Source organism: Hyperolius riggenbachi, chromosome 11 (assembly GCF_040937935.1).
Source record: "Hyperolius riggenbachi isolate aHypRig1 chromosome 11, aHypRig1.pri, whole genome shotgun sequence".
Taxonomy (NCBI): domain Eukaryota; kingdom Metazoa; phylum Chordata; class Amphibia; order Anura; family Hyperoliidae; genus Hyperolius; species Hyperolius riggenbachi.
In genome coordinates, this window is record NC_090656.1 from 37,061,161 (window position 1) to 37,087,105 (window position 25,945).

At 47.3% G+C, this 25,945-nt stretch overlaps 2 protein-coding genes across 7 annotated transcripts in view; one reads left to right on the forward strand and one right to left on the reverse strand.

Annotated features, from left to right (window-relative positions):
* Positions 1 to 25,945, forward strand: part of SDR42E1 (short chain dehydrogenase/reductase family 42E, member 1) — a 326,449-nt gene that overhangs the window by 115,342 nt on the left and 185,162 nt on the right. The gene's annotated exons all lie outside the window — the stretch shown is intronic.
* Positions 1 to 25,945, reverse strand: part of PLCG2 (phospholipase C gamma 2) — a 239,888-nt gene that overhangs the window by 63,392 nt on the left and 150,551 nt on the right. For all 6 annotated transcript variants that reach the window (XM_068259935.1, XM_068259934.1, XM_068259930.1 and 3 more), the window contains exons 17-18: positions 2,831 to 3,003; positions 1,125 to 1,325 (exon numbers count right to left, since the gene is read on the reverse strand). In XM_068259935.1, the coding sequence (XP_068116036.1) occupies positions 1,125 to 1,325; positions 2,831 to 3,003 (374 nt within the window). The remainder of the gene's footprint in view (positions 1 to 1,124; positions 1,326 to 2,830; positions 3,004 to 25,945) is intronic.

The following is a 25,945-nucleotide window of genomic DNA, read 5'->3' on the forward strand; positions in this document are numbered from 1 at the left end:
TCATGTATTTTACCATATATATCAGTGGGAACTGTAGAAAAACACCTACCCTGCTCTCTGCTTCATTCTTCACTGCTCAGCCTGCTTGTTATTGTTATCAGCCCTGATAAAATCCCAGACTGAGCATTCAGTCTGGCTTTGCTCAGGAATCATTATAGCTGAGTCTGTCTTCTCTGATGTCTTTTCAAGCCCAAGCCTGCCCCCTTCTGGCTCTGCTATAATAACTCAACTATAATGATTCCGGAGCAAAACCAGACTGAATGCTCAGTCTGGGATTTTATCAGGGCTGATAACAAGCAGGCTGAGCAGGGAAGAATGAAACAGAGAGCAGGGTAAGTGTTTTCTCTAATGTTCCCACTGATGTATATGGTAAAATACATGACGGTGCTTCGTCTCTGGTTAACTTTAAAGGATACCCCAACTGAAATGTGACATAATGAGATAGACATGTGTATGTACAGTGCCTAGCACACAGATAACTATGCTGTGTTCCTTTTTTCCTTTCTCTGCCTGAAAGAGTTAAATATCAGGTATGTAAGTGGCTGACTCAGTCCTGACTCAGACAGGAAGTGACTACAGTGTGACCCTCACTGATAAGAAATTCCCCTTTTTTACCTCTTTCTTGCTCTCAGAAGCCATTTTCTGCTAGGAAAGTGGTTTATAGTTGGAATTTCTTATCAGTGAGGGTCACACTGTAGTCACTTCCTGTCTGAGTCAGGACTGAGTCAGCCACTTACATACCTGATATTTAACTCTTTTAGGCAGAGAAAGAAAAAAAGGAACACAGCATAGTTATCTGTGTGCTAGGCACTGTACATACACAGGTCTATTTCATTATGTCACATTTCAGTTGTGGTATCCTTTAAACCTCCTCTCGATTTGGTCAAACCCCATCAGGACCCGCCTCTGCAGGCGTGCCGTGGGGCGGGTTCCTGATGCCAGGTGTATGTGGTTTCCAGGCATTTGTAGGAATGTGATACAAACAAAGCCCTCCTAGCAGACACAGTGCAGGTCTGCTAGATCAATACGTCCTGCCAGTACCTCAGCCGCCCACACTGTGTCCCTATTTCTGGCGGGGCTAAGAGGAAATGACGTCACTGCAATGCGACGACACATAGACTTACTCCTTAGATAAATGCGGGTTGGGGTTGGGCACGGCGTCTGTTAGTCGCAGCTCGAATTCAGCGCAGCGGAGGGAGTTCTCTCTGTAGTGTTGGATCAGTTCATAAATACAGTCGAAGGTCAGGTTGTTGGTGAGATAATACTTCAAGAATTCCCCGTCTGTGCAGGAGCGGATCCGGCAGTGCTGCACTCTCCCCGACCTCCTGCAAGGAAATATAAAGGGGTAATATCAGAAAAGAGTGAAAGGAAGTCTCTATCCACATTTCTGTCTGCAACAATTCAGAATGGCTTCATATGTAGTTCACTTTGCAGCACAGGGCATATGGTTTTATATAAGACAAAAGACTGAATACCCAAGCGTCCACATTACTTGAGGGCCCTTTCACACCGGGGCAGTGCGGTATTTTTACCTCCGCTGCCCAATGAAATTCTATGGAGATTTTCATACGTTTTCCCTGCATCCCCGATGCAGGTCCAAAACTAAGTTACCGCGTGGCTTCTGGAGCAACTTGCGGTGATCTGTGTGGGCCCGGAAGTCATGTTAGTCTATGGCGACGCGTGGATTTTAAAGCAATTACCCTCATGGCAACGCACATGCAGGGAAGCGTATTTTTACAAAACACTTCCGTGCATCACCGCATACTCTGAAGCAGGAAGTGACTGCAAGCGCCCGTCACTTCCGTCTTGGCTGGTGGCCAGAAGGGAACACCGCGTATAACACGGTGTTCCCTGAAGGCCTGTTTCTGGTGGAGCAATGCAGTGCAGTGGAAGTTTACAGTGTGAAACCAGCCTGAGTCAAATTTCTGTACAGAATGAGGATTTATGCACACTTTCAGTTTGCCTTAGGTCTACCATGGACTGACTAAGACTGGTTGATGACTAACTTCTATATATAAAAAAAAAAGAGAGAGATGAGAAACTATACATACTGGAGGCAGCATACATTAGCACGCACTGCCGCTAGTTTACTATCAATATAGGCACAGAGTTACAGCTTATACTGTGCATACTGGGGGTAACAGAGATCAGCACACACTGCAGCTAGTCTACTATCAGTATAGGCACACAGTAACAGCTTATACTGTACATACTTGGGGTAGCAGAGATCACTACACACTGCAGCTGGTTTACTATCAATACAGGTGCAAAGTAACTGCTTATACTGTACATAATGGATGTAGCAGAGATTAGCACACACTGCAGCTAGTATACTATCAGTATAGGCACACAGTAACAGCTTGTACTGTACATACATGTGGTAGCAGATATCAGCACACACTGCTGCTAGTTTACTATCAGTACAGGCATAGAGTAAAAGCTCATACTGTACATACTGGAGGCAGCAGAGATCAACACACACTGCAGATGGTTTACTATCAGTATAGGCACACAGTAACAGCTTATACGTACATACTAGAGGTAGTAGAGATCAGCACACACTGCAGCTAGTTTACTATCAGTACAGGCACAGAGTGACTGTAGGTAGAAGAGATCAGTACACAGGGCTGTGACTAAAGATGCATAGAATATACTACCTTTTATGAACCTCACTATATTTTATATATAATCCGATGAGGGCTTCAGATTTTTGCTGCCTTGCAGTCATGTTTGTTGGATATGGTTCATTGTCTCCTCCCAGCTTGGTAAATATTTCCTGAGTTCCGCACATGACACAAATCTCTCATACAGGAAGTAGCGGGAGCCGTACCAGAAGGAGAGGGTGTAATCATCCCGGAAGGCCTCGCTCTCTCTCACAAGGAAGGTGCCATCTTTGCCCCCCATCTCGGCGCAGTATTCCTGCAGCAGGCGCTCCGCCATGTAGCGTCCCTCGTACATCCGACCGTGGAACCATTTCTCTTGCGTGTGTTGTTCTTTCATGGTCTGGGGAGGACAGAAAATAACACATCAACCAAATGTCAGTAATTTCACCAGACAAAATCATATTCCTGGGTAATCTAAACAGATTGAAGCAAACCTGAAGCGAAAATAAACTTATGAGATAATGAACTGTATGGGCCTGATTCACAAAGCGGTGCTAACAGTTAGCACGCTAGTGAAAAGCCCTTTATCACGCCTAAACTCTGTTTAGGCATGATAAGTTTAGGTGTGATAAGTTTAGGTGTGATAAGTTTTTAGGCGTGATAAGTTTAAGTACCAACTGGGTTAGCACCGCAGTGCACAGCTGATCAAAAGTTTTGCGCAAGCAAAGTCTGGTGCACTTTGCATAGAGTTTAATGGCGCTGCTTTGCGTGCGGGACTTTGCGCGCGATCCAAACTTATCTAAACTTATCATGCCTAAACTTATCATGCCTAAACTTATCATGCCTAAACTGAGTTTAGGCATGATAAAAATGGTTATCACGCCTAAAGTCTTTAACTGGGTTATCACCGCTTTGTGAATCGAGCCCTATGTGTAGTACATTAGTAGCAAAGAAAATAATCTCATATTGTTTCCAGTGCAGGAAGTTAAGAAACTTCAGTTGTTATCTATGTAAAAAGACCTGCTCTGAGCTCTCCAACCAACTTGGGTCAGATACAGTCCTGTTTTCTGAAGCACTTATCTCACGGTTTCTTGGTTGTTCAAAGTAAACCAGAGATCCTGTAAAGTAAAGATTTGATACTTACCCCATAACACTGAGTCCCTCGCCGTCCTACTGCAGTCTGCTGTTCAGCCGCGATCAGCCCGGTAACAGGCTCAGTCGGGTCCAGTCTGCGTCTTCTGCGCATGCCCAGACTTCCCACGCATGTGCAGTAGACCCGGACTGACGCGACTGAACCAGTTACCGGGGCTGATCGCGGCTGAATGGCAGACTGCAGTAGGACGGCGAGGGACTCAGTGTTTATGGGGCGGGAGGAAGCCCCCGGGTAAGTATCAAATCTTTATATTACAAGATCTTTGTTTTACTTTTACTGCAGGAAAGTTCAAAGGGTCATCAGCTCTGCTCTGTTTTATATTTTAAAATGCAGAGTGTAGTTTGTAAACTGTAAATATGACAGAATGATGCAATGTTATAAAAAAAAAGCTATATAACTAAAAATAAAAATAAGAGACTCTTTTCTCTGCTACTAATGTTTTATTCATTATCCGTACTACACATACAATTCATTATACAGGTAGTCCCCGGTTAACTAACGAGATAGGGACTGTAGGTTCGTTTTTAACCTGAATCTATTCTTATGTCGGAACATTGTGCCATCTCTGTCCCCTGTACCTCCTCTGTGCCCCCATGTGCCTCCAGTGTCCCCCTCTGTGTCACCTCTGCCCAGATTGTGTTTTTAGTGGGCTGCACCTGGTTTCAGGAGCTAAGGGCCCCAGTGCAAGTTTTATATTGGGCCCCCCCAAGCACTCTATACATAACAATTGACAGGGTGCCAAGGACAACCACAGTGCCAGAGGTGCAAGGAGAGGATGGGGAACAGCTTGCTAGTGATTACTACTATTCAAAGCATCTATAGACGTGATCATTACCAGCACAGGACCAATAGAGAGCGAATACAAAGGTAGAGGGAGGGCCCCTCGGGGCCCCGTTGCAATCGCAACCTCAGCACCTCAACAACCTCAGCACTCCCTACGGTTTTCAGGAGAAATAGTGAAGGCACAAGGTTTTTCATTGATTTAAATCATGGATTTTTTCATTATAGCACATTCATTCAATTTGATCTTGATTATGACATTTAGGGCAGAGACACACTACAGAATGCTTTTCAGTCTCTTTTAATTAATGTTATAAATGTTACATTTGTTTTATTTATTTATTTAAGTATTTATATAGCACCAACATATTACGCAGTGCTGTACAGATTATATATATATTGTGTTGTCACTAACTGTCCCTCAAAGGGGCTCACAATCTAGTCCCTACCATAGTCATATGATTATATCATGTAGTGTATGTGTCAGTGTATAGAGGGCCAATTTAGGGGAAGCCAATTAACTTATCTGTATGTTTTTGGGGTGTGGGAGGAAACCGGAGGGCCCAGAGGAAACCCACGCAGACACAGAGAGAACATACTGTACATACTCCTTGCAGATGTCGACCTGGCTGGGATTCGAACCGAGGACAAAGCAATTGCAATGCAAGAACGATAATAACCACTACGCCACCGTGCTGCCCAGTTCTATACTGGTTAGCCCATTAAGTGTCCCTGATTGAAAATACATGAACTATTGTCCTTTACCTATCTCCCTCTGCTCTCAGAAGTTGTATTCAAGAGGAAAAAGTGTATCACGCGCGTCTGCTCCGAGCCAGTATGTCCAGCATGGAGGACTTAATGCGGATAGTCCACTAGGCAGCAGTGGCGAACGGGGCCCGCTGGGTGCAGGAGCAGCTTGCAGGCAGCCAGCCTGGCCCCTCGGCGCCCCCCCCCTCCCCCCCCCCGCAGAGCCAGCACGTCCGCGCAGGTCTAGGCCGCCGGAGCGGCTTAGCCCGGACGTTACCCCGCGAGCACGCCGCCGGCATGGGAGCCCCCTCGGGGACCCTCCGCCCGCTGCCACAGCTTCCGGCTCCACTTCTGGTCAGTCGGGCGGGAGGTATCCCGCCAAGAAACGGAGCTCACAGGGCAGGAGGAGAGGCAAGGGCAAGGCCTCCGGCAGAACAGCTCCCTCCAAAGGTGCAACCACGGCAGCAGCCCCTGCTGCTGCCCGACTGGGAACAGGACCAGCACCCACTCAGGCCAGGGCGGCCCACCCTCCACGGGCGTCCAACTCCACGGCCGGTGGTATCACGGCAGCACCCCCTGGTGCTGCCCGGCGGGGGAATAGTCAGAGCTCGGGGAGTAGCAGGGGCAAGGCGCCTGCTCCCCCAAAAAGCAACCCCAAGGGCACTGCGAAGGGGTCCCGCAAGAAAGGACATGGAACTTCCGCTGCCAGGAGAACCAGGTCTCCTTCCCCGGCAGCCTCCGCCCAGCAGTCATCTGATCCAGGTTTGGAGTCGAGATCTGAAGGCGAGATCTCCTCCTCTGAAGACGAGGACCTGCCACGACAAGGATCGGGATTGCCCGCTGATCGGGACGGACGTCCGATGCAGCTCGGTGAGCCAGCACCCTTAAATGTTATTCATGCTGTACCAAAAGTTGTTTTAAATCCTTTGCCTAGTGCTGTTGTAGATGGTGGGTCGAGTGTCGGCGGGGGGGTTGCAGGAGTTGGGGGTTTAGTTACCCCGCCGAGCACGGCGGGGACAGGGGACCAAGGATTACCGCAGGCAATCGGGGGTAGTGTAGCGGCAGATACCGCTTTAGCATTGTTGAATTCGGTAATGGTTTCCATCAGGGATGTTATGGCTAAGAGCTCAGGCTCATCGGCCCTCATTCCCCCGGAGGTGGCCTGGACGGGTTCAGCTCCCTTGGCTGGTACTGCGTCTGGGGGGGCAACAATTGTACAGTCGGTGGTCCCGCAGGCACCAATTGCATCCGTAGCAGCAACAGGCTCTAGTGTCGTTTTGGCGGGCACGTCAGACAAAGATGTCCGTCTAGCGGACGCGGCTCGTATGGAGATGTATTTATGTGTGGAAGGGCCTTTATTTGAAACAGGAGGTACGAGAGCGCATCTGGAGGGGTGAGTACGTAGAGATATTTTCCCTCCTTCCTCTGGAGAAATTTAACCTCGACAGAATGAAGCCTGACGAGAGTAAGAAGGAGGAGAAAAAGCGGAGGTATCGTTTGATACCGAGAACATTTCAAAACTGGTTTCAGACTTTTACCATCCTGGCAGGGGTAATCGGCGAAAAACAGCCGGAATTTTGCACTGGTCTGTTCTGCTACATGGACTCAATTGGCCACGCGTATCACTCATACGGAGGCAATGCTTGGCTCCGCTATGACGAATTGTTTAGGCAGAAAAAAGCGTTGCGGCCCGTAGTACGTTGGGATCACAAGGATATGATATTGTGGATGAATCTGACGATTGCAACTCGGGGTTCCCAGTCCTTTCTTGCCACAGTTAGTGGGTCGTCAACCGCTGGGCAGCAAACAGGTAAGCGAAAGGGGCAGTGCTGGCAGTACAACGGGGGAGCCTGCAAGTTTGGTGGATCATGCCGCTTTCGACATGAATGCTCCTCGTGCAATGGAAATCACCCCGCCAGCAAGTGCTCAAAACCAGCAAAGTCGTGGGGTAGTGAATCTCATCCAAAGAGGGACGACGCCGGTGAGAGTGGATGCGATGGCTCCTTTTCTAAGTAGGTATCCCGACAGGGAAGCGGGAACCTTCTTGGCGAACAGTTTCCAGTTCGGTTTTGTGATCCCCAGTTCTTGTTCCACTTCAGAAAGTTCGCGTTCTGTTAATTTGAAATCCGCCAGGGAAATGCCTGAGGTTGTGGCAGAAAAGTTGGGAAAAGAGGTGGCGTTAGGTCGAATGGCAGGTCCTTTTAGGGAGAAGCCTTTTGAAGATTTGGTAGTATCGCCGCTGGGAATTGTGCCCAAGAAAGAACCGGATAAGTTCCACATGATACACCACCTTTCCTGCCCAAGAGGCTCGTCAGTGAACGATGGCATCAGCGACCTTGAGGCTTCAGTGGCTTATACGTCCTTTGACGTAGCCATACATTGTCGTAAGTAAGTTAGGGCGTGGAGCTTTGTTGGCTAAGTCCGACATTGAATCAGTCTTTAGATTGCTTCCAGTTCACCCGGAGAGTTCACGGCTCTTGGGTTGTGTGTGGAATGACGAATTCTATGCTGATCTTTGTCTCCCTATGGGGTGTTCGATTTCCTGCTCTTACTTCGAGAAATTCGGTTCGTTTTTGGAATGGGTAGTGAGGGACATCGCGGGGGTGAATTTGGTTATTCACTGCCTTGACGATTTTTTGTTTTTAGGCCCGCCTGATTCCAATATGTGCGCAATTGTTGGCTACAATAGAACACATATGTGAGAATTTTGGAATTCCGTTGGCTAGGGACAAGACCGAGGGGCCTGCTACTACTATGAAGTTTTTGGGCGTGGAAATCGATTCCATGGCTATGGAGTGTAGATTGCCTCAGGAGAAGATTGAGGACCTACGCGGGTCAATCATCCTGGTTCTGGAGTCTAAGAAGGTTACCCTGCGATCCCTGCAATCACTGTTGGGTAAGTTTAACTTCGCGTGTCGCATTATCCCCATGAGTAGGGTGTTTTGCAGACTTTTGGCGGTGGCAACCTCAGGGGTAAAATCCCCGCACCATAGGATTAGGATTACGTCCGAACACAGAGAAGACCTGAGAGTGTGGTTATCGATACGGTTGAGGATTTCCAAATTGAACTGTATACCGATGCTTCGGGGGCCCATGGATTTGGCGCTTATTTTGGAGGTAAGTGGTGCGTGGCGGCATGGCCGGCGGAGTGGAGAGAAGCCGGTTTTACAAAAAATCTTCTGTTGTTGGAGCTATTCCCGATCGTGGTTGCAGTGGAGTTATGGGGTGATTTCTTTAGAAATCGGCAAATCAGTTTTCACTGTGATAATCTGGGAGTGGTGGGTGCCATTAATAATGTGTCCAGCTCGTCACCACAGGTGGTGCGCTTGTTGCGACATCTGGTTTTGTGCTGTTTGCATTTGAACATGTTTGTGTCAGCCGTGCATGGTCCGGGATGCACTAATACTATCGCCGATGCTCTCTCTCGTTTTCAGTGGGAGAGGTTTCAAGCGGCAGCACTGGACGTGGAAGATCAGGGGTATCCTTGCCCGGATGCGGTGTGGTTAATTCCGGGAGGGCGGTCGCTTCGTTGATTCAGAGGTCGTTGTTGAGATCTACCTGGGCAGCATACACCGGGGTCTGGGAGCAATGGAACGGCTTAACGCGCCAAATGAGTTGCTCATCGGATGAAGATCGCCTATGTTTGCTGATTTACTTTATTGGTAACGGCTTTTCTCAAGGTATATCGGCGACGGCCATGCCCAGGAAACTGGCTGGGCTTGCCTTTATGTTTAAGCTGCATGGGTTTAGAGATGTGACAAAGGAATTTTTAGTTAGGCAAGCTATGAAGGGGTTTCGTTTGGGTTCCAAAGCACGGGACTCTCGCAGGCCAGTGAAATTTGAAGTGTTGGGTTCGCTGGTGGATCTTTTGCCGGCGGTGTCTACATCACAACAAGAGGTATTATTGTTCAAAGCGGCGTTTACGTTCGCATTTTTCGGGGCTTTTAGAATAAGTGAGGTGGTTAGCCCGGCAAAATGGACACACGGTGGTTTGTTAGCTGACGATGTGGCATTGTTGGGGGAGGGACTGAGAGTGCATCTCAGAAAATCCAAAACGGACCAGGCAGGGAAGGGTTTCACAGTTGTTTTATCGCCAATTCCGGGTTCAAAGATTTGCCCAGTTGCGGCGATTAGGGAATTCCTGGCGGAGCGAAATCAGTCAGGTGTATCCTTTTTGTGCCATGGGGATGGCTCTTCATTGTCTCGGTACCAATTCGTGGCTGTTTTTCGGGCATGTTTGACCCATTTGGGTTTACCGGCAAAGCAGTTTGCTTCCCATTCTTTCAGGATCGAGGCGGCCACAGAGGCCGCCAGGTGGGGACTAAGTAGTGTGATGGTGAAGCGCATCGGCTGGTGGGAATCCAAAAAGTTTTTGGGTTATGTCAGGCCGCATTTAGTGTAAGATCTAAGATGTTAAGTTGCATTTGTTATGTCTGTGCAAGTTACTGAGATTTCCCCCCCTCCTTTTTTCTCGCTTCTCCACCCCCTACTCAAATCCCCCCCCCCCCCCCTCCTCCTTCCTTCCTCCGCTTTATCTTTTCTTGTGTTACCAGATGGTTCCCCACCCCTACTGGTTTGGATTTTGGGACATTCCTACGTGGCTTGGGGTGCCAGGAGAGCGGACGTCAGGCCTGAAGGCCGTCAATTGGGCTTTCCAAGAGGTAAAGTGTTGGTACGATGGTTGGGGTTTCCGGGTATGCTGTGGTCAAAAGTGTTGACGGAAATTCACAAGTACTCCAGATTGGATCGGGCCCCGGACGTGCTGGTGGTGCACGCGGGCGGCAATTATTTGGCCGCCAGATCGGCTAGATCCTTGAAGCAGGACATCAAGTTTGATGTGTTGCGGATTAGGAGGGAGTTCCCTGACATGGTAGTAGTGTGGTCCGACATAGTGGCCAGAACATCCTGGAGGCTGGCCAGATCGGTTGACAAAATAAACAAAGCACGGTCAAAATTGAACAGGGCTATTGCACAATTTATGGTGAGGAATGGGTGGTTAGCGATTCGTCACAGGGAGCTGGTGGACGACGCGATTTTGTACTTAATAAGAGCTGACGGCATTCATTTGAACGCGGTAGGGATCGATATGTGGGCTCTGGGCCTGCAGGATGGCATTCAGAGAGCACTCAAGTTGGTGGAGGTATCGCGGGCTTAAGGAGGTCAAGCACGCTCTCTGTGGCGGGGTGAGGTCTCCGGAGGTCAGTTTATGGTGTGTTTTTTCGTGAAGGGTTTGCCGCGGGGCAAAACACCTAGTGTCCAAAGGAAAGCTCTGCTGTTGCAGAAGAGGTGGGGGCAATCAACTGTCCCTGAGCCGGGACCACGACTGGGGGCCGGACAGGCTGCTTGCCCAAAATAATTTCATGGTGGTAAAATGGTAGGCCTCCGGATGCCTCACCTCAATTTGGTTATAATTTGTTGTTCTTTATAAGAATTGTTAATTTGGTTGATTTAAATAAAGAAGGGCTGCTTTGGCCTATTTTATCCAATTAGCTAAGCAGTCCGGCTGTTTTAATTGTTTGTCTGTCTATGGGGGGGGGGGGAGGGGTGTTACGGGGGGATGGTTGAAGTATGGTCCTGGAGGCATATAGTCCTTGCCCATTACCAAGTGAGAGATGGATGAAGGGGACGCAGGACTTAGGGGAATCCCTGCATGATAAGGCAGGCGAGCCGGGTACAGGACAGGGTTAAGTGTGGCAGGGGGCGGGGTAGTGCCCGGGAACTAGTATAATTATTGTGGTTAATGAGTGGTTAATGAGTGAAGCCATAACATATCATTCTCACACACACTCATACCACCCTGAACCTCCCCTGCCCACTCCTACTCACTATATTAAACCATTTATTGAAATTCAGACACTGATGAGGTTACGCATTTCGCGGATTACAGTCCGCTTCATCAGATCAATAACAGTGTCTTTGGTACAGGATATGCGAACCAGGAGTGCCTTTTTTCATTACATTTTATTACCTCACTCAGGATTTGTCCTTTCTTGAGGTAAGCTATTTTATTACTATCATATTCATTGCCACAAGATTATTTTGGGGTGCCTCCTCCTCTCCAGTATCAGGGCATAAGGTTTACTTTTCCAAGTCATTTGTTTCCCATCCAATCTTTCCTCCCTTTGAAGCTAAGCTATTCATGTAACTTTGGATTTGAAGCCTGCACCAAACTAAGCTGTGTTCATGTACTAAATTCCGCTTCTGAATATCCGATAGACGAGTGCCTGCATCTAGTCTGTTGGATACAAGCCAGTGGATTGGTAGTGCTGGTGGAAAGTCAGGGTTGTTCATCAGGAATTTGTATGCAATATCTTTCCTCTAATGAGTGTACTTAGTTTAATTGGAGATAATTAACAGTGAGAAAGTTGGGTAGGTGAGTGTGAATAGCAGAGTTCTGAGGTTTGAAACAGAAGAGAAGGGGCTGGAACCGGAGTGCATCACAGTGTGGAGGGCCCCACATGATAGGGTAGCCTTCCCGGGAAAGCAGGGGTTAATGATAGTGGGTGGGGAGAAGGAGTCTAGGTCTGGCAGGAAAGGGATGGCCTGGGCAAGAGGGGTATAAGTGTGGTGGGCGGTCCCTCTCAGCTCAGCAAGCTCGAGGTGAAGAAGCTGTGCTGTGCCTCGCTTGCTGTGATGGATGTCGTGGAGGACCTTGTGGCTAGAATCAGGACTGAAGCTAAGGCCAGGGGGCCAGACTGGGTGCAGGTTCAGCTTGCCGCTATGGCTCCAGGGATGTCCGGCCAGCAGGAGGGAGGAAAGAGGAAGTCTCGAGCGGCTCAGCCCGGACTCTTCCCCGCGAGCTCAGCGCCGCAATGGGAGCTTTGCAAAGGACCCTCTGGCTCCCCCTGCCAAGCGTTCCCATGCTTCGGCCAGCGGGACTGCCGGGAGGAATCCCCAGCACAGGCGGAGCTCGCCCTGCGAGGTGCAGCCCAACCACCCCCCGCTGCCTCGCCGGCTTCAAATTCCAGATCTGCCGTGGCTCTTGACCCCCGCTCTGCACGGCAGGTCAAGCAAGCCAGCAAAAGGACACCAGACATGCGGGCGCCACCTCTTCCCAAGCCGTGGCGGCAGCCCAGTCTACCCGTGGTGGGAGCAGGAGCTCCACCAAGAAAAGCAAGAAGGGAGGAGTCGCAGCGCAAGGCCGGGGTTTAAATCGGAGGAGAGGAGATGGACAGGATCAGCGTTTGCAGCAGCAGGCTGCCCAGCACAGCAGCATGCAAGAGACAAGGAGCAGCTCAGCATCTGAGGCAGGATCGATGGCAGAGGATGTTGCAAGCCTGTCGGCTGGATCCGGAGGGACGGCTCAGGGGGGAAATTTCTCCCCACGCTGCCTCATTTAATGATTTAGGGCTGGTACAGTGCCTGGTACATGTTTTTGTATAAGGCAATGTGAACCACTAGGCTGGCCGAGGGCAATCAATGCCTAATTACAAAGTAATTAGAGGGTGGGCAAGTTGGTAAATATAAACAGCATAGGGGCGTGTCCGGACATGGGAGAGTGAGGACGTGCTTGAGATTGCTCCTGTCCCGGAACCGAGAAATTAAGCAGAAGCATTGACACCGAGGCAAATCCGAGGTCGTTGACACAGAGAAGGGATGCCACCCAAGAAGGGGAACAAAGATACCGGGAAAAAAATCGGCCAACACTCCAGGAATCAGCACTTTCTTCCGAGACAACAGAGGAGAGGCCGGAGCTTCTTCATCTAAGATGGCACCTGACAGGAACTCGCAGCGCTCAGAACGAGAACAGAGTGGGGAGACAAGACAGCCCAAAAACACACAAGCAAGGAGTCGCAGCCAACATAGGGACTCACCCGGATACCGCACTGATTCGGAGGAGGAATATGAGAGACCCAATTCTGAGGTGGGTGACTCCCCGAAACATGACACAGAGCAGACATATTCCGGGAGGAGAATAAGTAAAGGGACAGATCTGGCCTCCGAGGTAAAAGGGCTGAGAGAATATATACAGGGTCTCCCCACGTTAAATGATCTGGAGAATTTTGCCACTCGCATAGAGAAGTTGTTTAGAAGGGAGCTCGATGGGCTGCATAAAGACATCTCTTATATAGGGCAAAAAGTGCTGAACCTGGAAGAAAATGAGGACAACGCCCATACTTACATGGAAGCCGTACGAAAGAAAGTGACGCAGCAAGATAAAGAATTAGATTTATTACGCACACAAATGGATGACCAGGAAAATAGAGCTAGGAGACAAAATATAAGAATCAGGGGACTTCCAGAGGCAACAGGTTCAGAAGAATTAAAGCCAACAATAACAGATGTATTCAATATAATTATGGAACGCCCGGCACAAAACCTCATAGATATAGAGAGGGTCCATAGGGCCCTTATGCCGCGGAATGTGGACCCAGCGAAACCCAGAGATGTCATTTGTAGGCTGTTGAGATTTACCGAAGTGGAGCTGATTTTTCAAAAAATGAGAGACAGAGAACACCTAGACTTTGACGGGGCCAAGCTTTATTTCTACCCGGATATTTCAAGAGGCACTCTGTTGCAAAGAAAGGCGGTTAAGCCTCTTCTGGAGGAGATCCGGAAATCAGGAGGTATCTATAAATAGGGCCATCCGTTCGCACTCACCGCAACAGTGGCGGGTAAGACAGCCACACTCCGCACCAAAGATGATCTTGAGGACTTTTTGGATAAACTCGATTTATCTAAAGTGGATTTTGAGGATTGGAGAGAAGCAAAGGATCTGCCACAGTTGCCACAGAGAGAAAGATGGCAACGACAAGGATACAATAAAAGGAAAAGCAGATCTGAAAACAACTCTCAACAAGATTCGCAAGGATAGCCACGTGGTAAAACTTGTGAGTAGAGAGGGACCAGAAAGAGCAAAAGCGCTTTTCCAGATGCTTAAGGTCAGACTGTTAGTTGATATACCTATTTGTTATGAACAGTACCAGAATCTGCACAAGCGTGCAACAAATGGGACTTATCAGAACTGATTGAACATCTGACTTAAAGGAGCGCGGACACACTCTGGCTAGACATGGCTGACCTGTAATATAATACTCAGGCATCCGTGTGGGCCAAGGGTTTACCCACACACGTTAAGAATCTTCTGTTTTCTTTTTATATACAAATGTTTTATTGCAATTGTAGAGCTATATATAGACATATACATACATATAGGTTCCCAAATATGTTAAGCCATAAGATAGGAACTAAGGTGTTAAATGTAGATGTATAATAGGTTCCGGGATGGAAGGGATAGTTTTCCTCACCATGTGGCCATTTACCCCCAGTAGGTCTCCCCGACATAAGGGGTGGATGAGAGCGATAAGCTCATGCACACTTAGTGCTAAATGGGTTAGAAATGGGATAACATATAGGGATCACGGGTTACAGGGATTAAACTACGCTAGAGACTATAGAGATGGAAAATAAAAGCGACAAACTGAAGGTTCTTACATATAACGTAAGGGGACTAAGTTCCCCAAACAAGAGATCGAAGCTCTGGGTGGAGATGAGGAGGTTAAAACCGCAAATTCTACTCTTGCAGGAGGATCAAACTGATGAGGATCAAACAATCCGAAACAGTCTGTATGCATGTTGGATTATTATGGCTCTGTACATATTAACAAGCTGACACATCATTGCATTCCAGCGGTTCTGGAGGTGTGTTTAGCTTCTAAGGGTACAATGATTAATTTGCATATATTCAGCAGTGGTGCCTGGGAGACATCTCGAGCTCACTCCAACCTGAATTATCGCAAATTCTTTCTGTTTTAGGAAAGCAAACTTTTGTTTTTCTTAACATCCTAGTAAGGGGGCTTTTAGGACCATTGTAGTCCCTTACACACCCCAATGAGTTCTGGGTCACCATGAGCTTGCTGGTTAGTCTGTGCCTCTCGGATTTACAAGCCCTACTCCATAGAGCCAAATTAATCCATGCCATGCACTGATGAGGATCAAACAATCCGAAACAGTCTGTATGCATGTTGGATTATTATGGCTCTGTACATATTAACAAGCTGACACATCATTGCATTCCAGCGGTTCTGGAGGTGTGTTTAGCTTCTAAGGGTACAATGGTTAATTTGCATATATTCAGCAGTGGTGCCTGGGAGACATCTCGAGCTCACTCCAACCTGAATTATCGCAAATTCTTTCTGTTTAAGGAAAGCAAACTTTTGTTTTTCTTAACATCTTAGTAAGGGGGCTTTTAGGACCATTGTAGTCCCTTACACACCCCAATGAGTTCTGGGTCACCATGAGCTTGCTGGTTAGTCTGTGCCTCTCGGATTTACAAGCCCTACTCCATAGAGCCAAATTAATCCATGCCATGCACTGATGAGGATCAAACAATCCGAAACAGTCTGTATGCATGTTGGATTATTATGGCTCTGTACATATTAACAAGCTGACACATCATTGCATTCCATCGGTTCTGGAGGTGTGTTTAGCTTCTAAGGGTACAATGGTTAATTTGCATATATTCAGCAGTGGTGCCTGGGAGACATCTCGAGCTCACTCCAACCTGAATTATCGCAAATTCTTTCTGTTTTAGGAAAGCAAACTTTTGTTTTTCTACTCTTGCAGGAAACACATTTTAAAATAGGCATTCCTCCTTATTTACCATTGAGACAACTCGATAGGTGGTTTCTGGGTTCATCACCAATATGGAGAGCAAAAGGGGTAGCCATTGCCCTCAGCAAAGATTGCCCAATTCAGATAACGGATAGCTTGATAGATGATCTAGGGAGATATGTGATGATTAAAGGGGAAGCCGCAGGACAAAAATATACGATAGTCAATGTCTATTCGCCCAATCAGAAACAGATTCCTTTCTTTAAGCATGTTATAGCCAAATTGCAGGGGTTTCGTGAGGGATGCTTGATATGGGGAGGTGACCATAACATGTTAAGCAATCCGTCTATTGATTCGTCCACAGGGGTCACATCAACGCCAATGTCTGCTATAAGGAGACTAAACCAACTTTTAAGAGCGCAGCACCTGGTAGACTGCTGGAGATATTTATACCCATTACACAGGGACTACTCTTACTATTCCTCAGTTCATGATCTCTACACAAGAATAGATCGATGTTACATAGACCAATATTTTTTGGGAGCGATACTAACACCAACAATTGCACCTCAACTGCTGACTCCGTTAAGATCATCAAATTCGCGGATGACACAACCATCATCGGTCTCATCAGCAGCAACGAAGAGCAGGCCTACCGCAGTGAGATTGAGAGGATCTGCAACTGGTGCAAGGAGAACAATCTCGTCCTCAATGCATCCAAGACTGTCGAACTAATTGTAGACTTCAGAAAACTCCCTCCCGCCCTCCCACCAGTTCTCATTGAGGAGACTGAAGTCTCCAGGGCTCCAAGTGTTCGGTTCCTGGGCACCACCATCACCAGTGACCTAAGATGGGGGCAAAATACCACCAGAATCCAGAAAAATGCCCAGCGGAGGCTATTTTTCCTACGCCAGTTGAAGAAATTTGGCATCCCACGTGTTCTGCTCACCAGTTTCTACTCCGCAACAGTCGAGTCTATCCTCTGCTCCTCCATCATTGTCTGGTATACGGGGGCCAACGCTAGAGACAAGTACAAACTTCAGAGAGTAATCAGCGCTGCGGAAAAGATCATTGGCACGACCCTGCCCCCTCTCGATCTCCTCCACGCTGCCAGAATGATGAGAAGAGCCAGCAGGATCTCCCAAGACCTCTCCCACCCGGGAAGCCACTTCTTTGAGCCCCTTCAGAGCCACCGCTTCAGAGTAGTCCGCTCCAGAACCACGAGGCGTAGAAACACCTTTTTTCCCCAGGCAGTCCTAATCCTGAACACTCCCCCCGAACACTCCACCCACCTGGTCCCCTCAAGCTTAGCCCATGCACAACGCAGTTCCCCAGTCGCCAACACTGACTCTAGCCCCCGCCTGTAACTATGCACCAATGTTATGCTGATATACCTGTTAATGCATGTATTTATGTATGTATGTCTTATTTCTTTTTGCTCTCCGCCATTGCCATGTGTACCACAACCAATTCCGAGGGCGCCAACAGCGCACTCGGCGAATAAAAGCGATTCTGATTCTGATTCTGAAAAGCGGGGATGGAATGCCAAACTATATCTGACCATGCAGCAGTGTGGTTCGAGTTAGCCTTAAAGGATATCCCTTAAAATCAATGGCACTGGCGTTTGAATGAGTCTCTTTTGGACAATGACGAGACAATTAAATCATTACAAAAAACCCTAAAAAATTATTTCCGGGAAAACGCCACGGATAAAGTAGCATCAAGCACGGTTTGGGAATGTCACAAGGCAGTAATAAGAGGGGAACTGATAAAAATAGGCTCACAAAAGAAAAGAGAATATAACACATTATACCAAAAACTCATTGACTCAATAACTAACATGGAGGAGATGCATGAGAGAACCTAAACCAGGGAAGGAATGCGGACCCTAAAAATAGAAAGAAATAAGCTGTTGGAATTAATAAATCAGAGGGTACAGAGACAACAGAGACTTTGGATAGCTAAGGCATATGAGTATGGCAATAAAACGGGGAAGATGTTGGCTAGAGCCATGGCAGCAAAAAGAGAAAGAGCATTTGTAAGCCAAATAAAGAATTCTCAGGGACAATTGGTAAATCACTCACAGAAAATAGCAGAGATCTTTAAACAGTACTACTCCTCACTATATAATATAGAACAGCAGAGAACACCTCATACACAAACAATTCTAACGCAAAAAGTAAAAAAATATTTACATAAGGTAGCTATGCCCACACTGCCGTTAGACGACTCAGAAGTGCTAGATGCACCCATCCTGGCGGAAGAAATTGGGGAAATAATCAAAAATATGCCTAATGGTAAAAGTCCGGGACCAGACGGTCTCACCAAAAGATATTTCAAAACATTCCTCCACACACTCATGAACCCTATGCTCACTTTTTTTTTAATAAACTGGCGAATGGAGATAACTTTCAGCCACAAAGCCTAGAGGCACATATTGTAGTGCTCCCTAAGGAGGGGAAAGACCCTGCCTGGTGCCAAAGCTACAGACCGATTTCGCTTATCAATTTAGATGTAAAAATCTTCTCAAAGATACTTGCAAACAGGTTAAACGACGCACTCCCCAAGCTAGTGGACTTGGATCAGACAGGTTTCATACAAGGAAGAGAGGCCAGAGATAATGCAAGTAAGGCTTTAAATGTGATGCATTGGGCACAGAGGTCCAGCTCGCCCTTGATGATACTGTCTACTGATGCGGAAAAAGCGTTTGATAGGGTGAGCTGGACCTTGTTAAGAGTACTTCTGCAGCATATTGGTTTGAAACCGAACATGCAAAACTGGATAATGGCCTTGTACTCAAAACCCAACGCTAGGGTCCGTGTGAATGGAATTCTGTCAGAGAGGTTTACAATAAGCAACGGCACCAGGCAGGGCTGCCCACTGTCTCCTCCACTGTTTGTGCTATCTCTGGAACCAGTACTTAGAGAAATCAGAGGGAGTCGGGAGGTCAAGGGCGTAGAGATAGGTTCTCAACAATACAAATTATCTGCATTCGCAGATGATATCCTTTTTTACATGAGGGATCCGCATACCACGCTTCCAAATCTTCTTAAAATCTTAGGGGAGTACAGTCTCATCTCTAATTTTAAAATAAACATGTCCAAATCAGAATTCTTAGCAATCAACATGGACCCAGGGGAAGTTAAATTAATCACTGAGAACTACCCTTTCCCATATAAACAGGATGCAATACGTTATTTAGGGATCAAATTGCCTTCAGATCTTAAAGCACTATATAAGCTTAACTTCCTACCCCTACTTGAGGCCCTGAAGAAGGACTTAGGGAATTGGGACAGGGATACCTTTACCTGGTTTGGGCGAAAGAACATCCTGAAGATGAACGTGTTACCGAGAGTCCTCTTCTTTATGTCAATGATACCCATACCCCTCCCTAAAGAGTTTTTCTCTAAAATTAAGTCGTTATTCATCAAATTCGTATGGAAAGGTAAACACCCCAGACTAGCCTATAATATCCTTATCAGAAGGAAAGAGAGAGGAGGTCTGGGCCTTCCTGACATTAGAACATACTATCAGGTGGTAGCGCTAAATAGAGCCCTAGACTGGAAATATGGGGATGATACCAAAAGCTGGGTAAGACTGGAGAAAACCTTAGGGGGCAGGGATTTAGCCTCAGCTCAGTGGGTCCCGAAAGCAAAAAGAGGTCTATCAGACATGAGCCCAGATTGGATATACAATACCCTCCAAATTATAGACAACATGAATCAAAAATACAAATGGGTGGATGGGAAGGGTAACACCTGCTAAGCCTGGAGGATAGTCTATGCAATAGGTAGCACCTAATGGAAGAATCAATCCCTCATTCTTAAAGTTGGAAATAAGCTGTTTAAAAATAGAGAAGAGTTTTGTCCGCGTCATCGATTGAAACCCAGCATTTCGATATATATGTGCACACAGAAAGTCAAGTTAATTTGTATATGAAAAGCTTATTACACTGTATGGATGAAACCTTGTAAAGGTTTTTCTTTTTGCAAAATGAAAATAAAAATTATGTTAAAAAAAAATATAAACAGCATGATGCAGAGCAGAGGCTTGCCTGCAGGGTCCGTGGGAAAATATCGGTCTGATTTCGGGTGGAAATTGGTTGAAAGTATCGATCTGAGATGCTGGGAAATCTCGAGCTGATGTGGTCGATCCAGTGCGTTAATCACAAACAATGAACGCCACCGAAAATGTTTTATGGCCGCCCCCCCCTGGGGGATAAAAATGTGATGGAACGGGGTATAGGCTCTACCATTATCATGCGTGGGAAAACAAGTACAAAGACTCTTCTGGGGTATACGGGTCCAAGGACAGAGCCTTGAGGAACGTGGCAGGAGAGGAAGAGTTTCCACTGGAGAATGATAAAAGAAAGCAACTTTACATATAGCAACATTACCAGACTAACCATGCCTTTTAAATTGACTTTGATATTTAGATATTGTCAGGGGTGTAACAATAGCCTCTGCAACTTCTGCTTTCGCAATTACTGTATGTAATGCAATGTGGCAGTGGAGCATTATACATTTCCTCCTTCCAGCAGCAGGACAGGGCCTCTTCACTCCTCTTCAGTGTACAGGTGGTTTGCAGTCAATCACTATGGGGCTTCCGTCACTGTCACATGACATACAGAGATGGAAGCCGCATGGTGATTCGCTGTATGCCGCTTGTACACTGAACAGGAGTGAAGAGGTCCTGTCCTGCTGCTGGAAACAGGAACTGTATAATGCTCGTCTGCATTATGTACACGAGCAAGGCCCTGTACCCCTCCCCCTCCCTTGATGGAGGTTAGCCAAATACTGTGAAGGGCCGCCGGCAGATCTTTGCAAAGGGGGCGGACACAACAAAACATTTTTGGGCATACCTGTTGCAGTCAGTGCCCCTTGCTCCCCTATCTCTCCTGTGTGGTGGATTCACTCAACAGGCAGCTGTAGGCCGCTAAGGATGAGATGCTACTTTATGAATCTAGTGCAGTACATATTTTTGGGTACTTATCCGTTAGCCGGCGCATCCAGCAGGTGGCGCTGTTGTTGATAATTACTTCACGTAACAAAACAGTGAATGTAAACGCCGCGGGTGGCTCTAATTGCATTCCTAGTTGAGATAACAATATGTGTATTAAAAAAGTGATTTAATTAAATGAGAAATAAGCCGGCGGTAATGTAACAGATCAAGCCGCCGGCTTTGTGTCTCGCTCTCCTCCCCCCTTGCCCTCTCTCGTATAGAGCCCTGGGGGGAACATGCGTGTCCCTTCAGAGTCGTTAGTCGCGGCAGGGAATCCTGCCTGTTTTATTGCGACGAACGACTATTGGGGGACACGAGTCCCTCACCCCCCTCCAGGACTGCCAGTGTTCTATACGAGAGAGAGCAAGGGGGGGGGGAGCGAGACACGAAGCCGGCGGCTTGATCTGTTACATTGCCGCCGGCTTATTTCTCATTTAATCAAATCACTTTTTTAATACACATATTGTTATCTTAACTAGGAATGCAATTAGCGCCACCCGCGGCGTTTACATTCACTGTTTTGTTACATGAAGTAATTATCAACGACAGCGCCACCTGCTGGATGCGCCCGGCTAACGGATAAGTACCTATTTTTGTATTTAGCAATTTTTTAATGCTTAATTAACGCAAAATGAAATTCTATTAGATGCACATTAAATCTGTGCCTCATCTGGGAGTTCATAGAGAAAAGTTTTGATTGGAGAAGTTCCTCCGGTAACGAGAGGTTTGATTGGTCGCTGTGTTCCCTCTGGCTTCGTGCTGCTGTATTGAGCTTGTCTCATTTAGCTGAGAAGCTGTGTTAGAATAAATGACAGCTGAAATCACAGCGGAGGCTGCAGGCGGGAAACAAACGCTTCTCTCCTCCATTTTCTACAGACGCGGCCCTAGTCGTGCTCCTTTTTTTTCTGGCAATGTCTGCTTTCCGGAGGCCGATAAAAGAAAAATGAGCCTAAAATACACGTCCTGTCACATCTCTCGTGGCGTTCCTCGCAGAAGCGGCGGCGGGAAGCGATCCCGGACTTATTTATAACGTCTCCACAAGTCGCCGTCCGGCACTCTGAGGATAATGCATCTCGCCCACAAATATCGCCGCCGACAGCGAGGCCTGATTAGAGAGAATTACAGGTTTGGAGGGGAAGAAGAGAAGGATGACACTAAATACGAACCATGCGGAGGTTATCGGCGCCACCGGTACGCTTTGACGGGCCGTAAATATCTCCTTCTCGCAATCTTATAAGCATCCATGTTTATTTGGATCATTGCGGCATTGTAACAGCTGATATCCCTCATAATTCCGCCAGGGCTCATTGTCAGACGAGAAAATGAAGCGGAGCGCGGCGAGAATTGATACGGAACAAACACGGAGGAGGGGAAAACATTGGGGACACAAAAACAAGCGGAGATAGTGGCGTACCAAGAGACGGATCTTCATGTCGGACACACAAAGCGAGGGAGCAGCCGATTCATAACTGGTGACTAAACAGATTCAACCGAAATAAACTCCCACTACAAATCGCTATCAACAGATCAGACTTTTTATTGCAATTATCCCCCTATTTACATTAACCTGCAACTATGAATTTACTGTCAGATGAATTTGCTCTTTGCCACCCTGGAACCTGCACTTTCTGGAAGTAGGACTTTGCTGCACGGAGCAGTAGCCCTTGTAACTAATTACTAGAGCAATGCATTAAAGAGAGTCTGAAGCGAGAATAAATCTTGCTTTAGACCTCATAGATAGCAGGGGCACGTGTGCCCCTGCTAAACCGCCGCTATCCCGCGGCTTAACGGGGGTCCCTGATCCCCCAAATCCCCTCGGTGCAGCGGGGGAGCGCTTCCTGGTTAAGGCAGGGCTAACCGCCGCAGCCCTGCCCCACGCGCGTCTGTCAGCGCGTATCTCCGCCTCTCCCCAGCCCCTCTCAGTCTTCCTTCACTGAGAGGGGCGGGGGAGAGGCGGCGATGCGCCGCTGACAGACGCGACTGGAGGCAGGGCTGCAGCCGTTAGCCCTGCCACCAGGAGCGACCAAGTATGCGACCAAGTGTCACAGTGGGGGGTTTGGGGGTCAAGGGACCCCCGTTTAGCGGCGCTATTGCGGCGGTTTAACTATGAGCTCTGAAGCGAGATTTATTCTCGCTTCAGAGTCTCTTTAAAGGACAACCCCAGCGAAAAAAAATGTAGCCAGTTAAAATCTGACAGAACTGACAGGTTTTGGACTAGTCCATCCCTTCATGGGGGATACTCCGGATTTTCTTAGTTTTCAAAACCATTTCCTGAACGGCAGTTGCTAAGTCTAAAGCTACGTACACACATACGACAACGATCGTTCGTTGTGAACGACGAACAAACTTTTAATTGACGAAAGAACGACCTAAGTAAAGTTAGGTTTTAAAGGTGTGTAACGATCTGATAGTTAGAACGAACGTTACATCACGTAAAGCAACTATTGCGCTTGCGCATAAAAATTAAAAGTTCCATGGAGAAATAGCGAAATGCGCATGTCAAGCCTAGTACGAACGAGCTTTTTTTCAACGATGTACTACATTTGCAAATGATCGTTGTCGGAAAAAATCCGCCAGGACAGATCTTTCGTTTTTAATGATCTAGCTCGTCCATCGTTTGACTTAATGATCGTTGGCTGTTTTTTTTTAAACGATGGTTGTTTGAAATGATCGAGGAACGATCGTTTCAAACGACTATAGTCGCATGTGTGTACGCACCTTAACTGACAAAATAGTGTGCAAGGGAGTAGGGAGGGTGGCTGGTTAAACTGCCATTCTGGAAAAACCCAGAGAATCTCCCAAGAGGAGATGGACTAGTTCTAAAACCTGTCGGTTCTGTCAAATCTTAACTGCTTACTTTTTTTTGCTGGAGTGGTTCTTTAAGGCTACTTGCAGACCAAGACGTTGCATTAGGTGCCACGTTAAGGTCGCATAACGTGCACCTAATGCATCGTATGGTGCTGCAAGAGAGGACGGTAGAGTGAGCCGCGTTAGGCGGCTCTATCCCTATAAGGTCTCCCAGAGTGGCGCTGATTGGCCGGCGGGACCACGTGATGCGGAGCGAGACACTGAACAGGCATGCAGATCAGGTGCTCTGACTGAAGTCAGACTGGATTAGCTGTATGCTTGTTTCAGGTGTGTGAATTAGCCACTACTGCAGCTAAAGAGATTAGCAGGACTGCCAAGCAACTGGTATTGTTTAAAAGGAAACATCCATACGCCTCTCAGTTTAGGTTCCCTTTAACTGCCAGCACACTTGGACACTCCCATATCACAGTTTTTGAATAACTGTGTTTTACATAATAACAGGCAAACAACAGACACAGTCAATGAGATCACCGTAATTTTAAACCGAGGCAGATTTTATGTCTACTCTTAGCAGCTTGGAATTGGATCAGAATCCTCATCGCCGGATGCATGTGATTGGTCCTCGGCCAAGCTGCATATTTTCCTTACTAGGAAACCACGTGAGGTGTATGCAGAGGAGATATCCCGGAGGCAGCGGGGAACAAGCGCAGGCCCTGGACAGGTAATGTATCCTTTACACGGGGCACCTGGGGCACATTTACATAAGGGGAGCACAGCGTCGGGGTGGCGAGGCGACCGGATTCAACGTCACAAGGGCGATTTCGGATCGACCAGTGGTGTATGGGCAGCTGACAGACCTCTCTCTTATCAGATTTGATTTCAGAGAGATTTGTCTCTTGGTCGAATCTGCCCATACATCGCTAGATATATGTCTACCTTAAAGCGGTATCGTCACCCTAAAAATCAAATTTCAAACAGCAACTGGTCTGAGTGTACTAAGTGATAAAGATGCTAATCCTGCATTCAAAACTTTTTCTGCTGTTATGATTTGGAGTTATCGCATACTTAAGGAGCACTGGACCTTTAGTAGTCGTTGCCAAAAAATTGCATGCTGGGGGTTCTTTTTATCTATAATCTATTCCTCATCTTCCCTTTATTTCCCTGCCAGCTGCTTATCTGAAACCTAATCCCCTACTCACTTGTGTTTACAAGCAAGGCTGAGGTGACTCAGCGATTGGAGGAGACAAGAAAGAAAGTAAAGGGCAGAAATGACATCACGAGCTAGCCTTAACTGTGGGCAAAAGACATGGCCCCCACCACGAACAGAATTCTCGTCATTTACTATATAACATTCACTGAAATCAAAACGTGGTCAGTATGATACATGTGTTATGTAAGTAGATCAAGTATTTATCTACTTATATATGTGTTTTTTTCCCTGGCATAGTATGGCTGATCCTACTGCGTTCAAGAGACTCTGAAGCGAGATTAAAAATCGCTTCTTACCTTATATTCAACATGGGCATGTTTTCCCCTGCTAAAACGCCGCAATCCTGCGGCAGGAACGAGGGGTCTTTACCCCCCCCCCCCCCCCCCCCCACCTGCAAAATCCACGACTTTCTTGGTCGTGGATTTTGCTGCTCATGGAGGCAAAGCTATGAGCCGCAGCTCTGCCTCCATGCAGGTCTATCAGCCGGTGGATCTCCACCTCTCCCCCCCCCCTCTCAGTGAAGGAAGACTGAGAGGGGCGGGGAGAGGAGGCGATCAGCGCTGATAGACGTGCTGAGAGGCATAGCTACAGCCATTAGCTCTGCCTCAACAGGAAGCGCTCTCCGGGCACCACGGAGGGGGTTCTGCCGCGGGATAGCGGCGCTTTAGCAGGGGCAAACATACCCCTGTTGAATATAAGGTAAAAAGCGATTTCTTATTGCAGAGTAAAAGTGCCCATATGCTTATAGATGGACATCAGATGTGGCCAAAAGATCATTCCCTCTCAGATCAAATCTGTTCAGCGGGGGAGTCCTTCCACACACTAGGTATAGATTTCAGCAATCTTTTAAAAATCGATTGAATCGCAGCGTTGCACTGTTTGATGCAGTGCAACTGTATGGGCCGTAGATTTGCCACTACACCTGATCCGCCGCCAATCGATAACTTTTGTCAGGTGTGATCGACCGATCCATCTTAACAGTAAGGCAGAAACTTGGTGGGGCTAAATAATCACATGATCCAGACGCTAGCTACATTTTATTTACTTTTTTATGATGAGAGGCCAGGACGGTAACAGAATATAAATAAG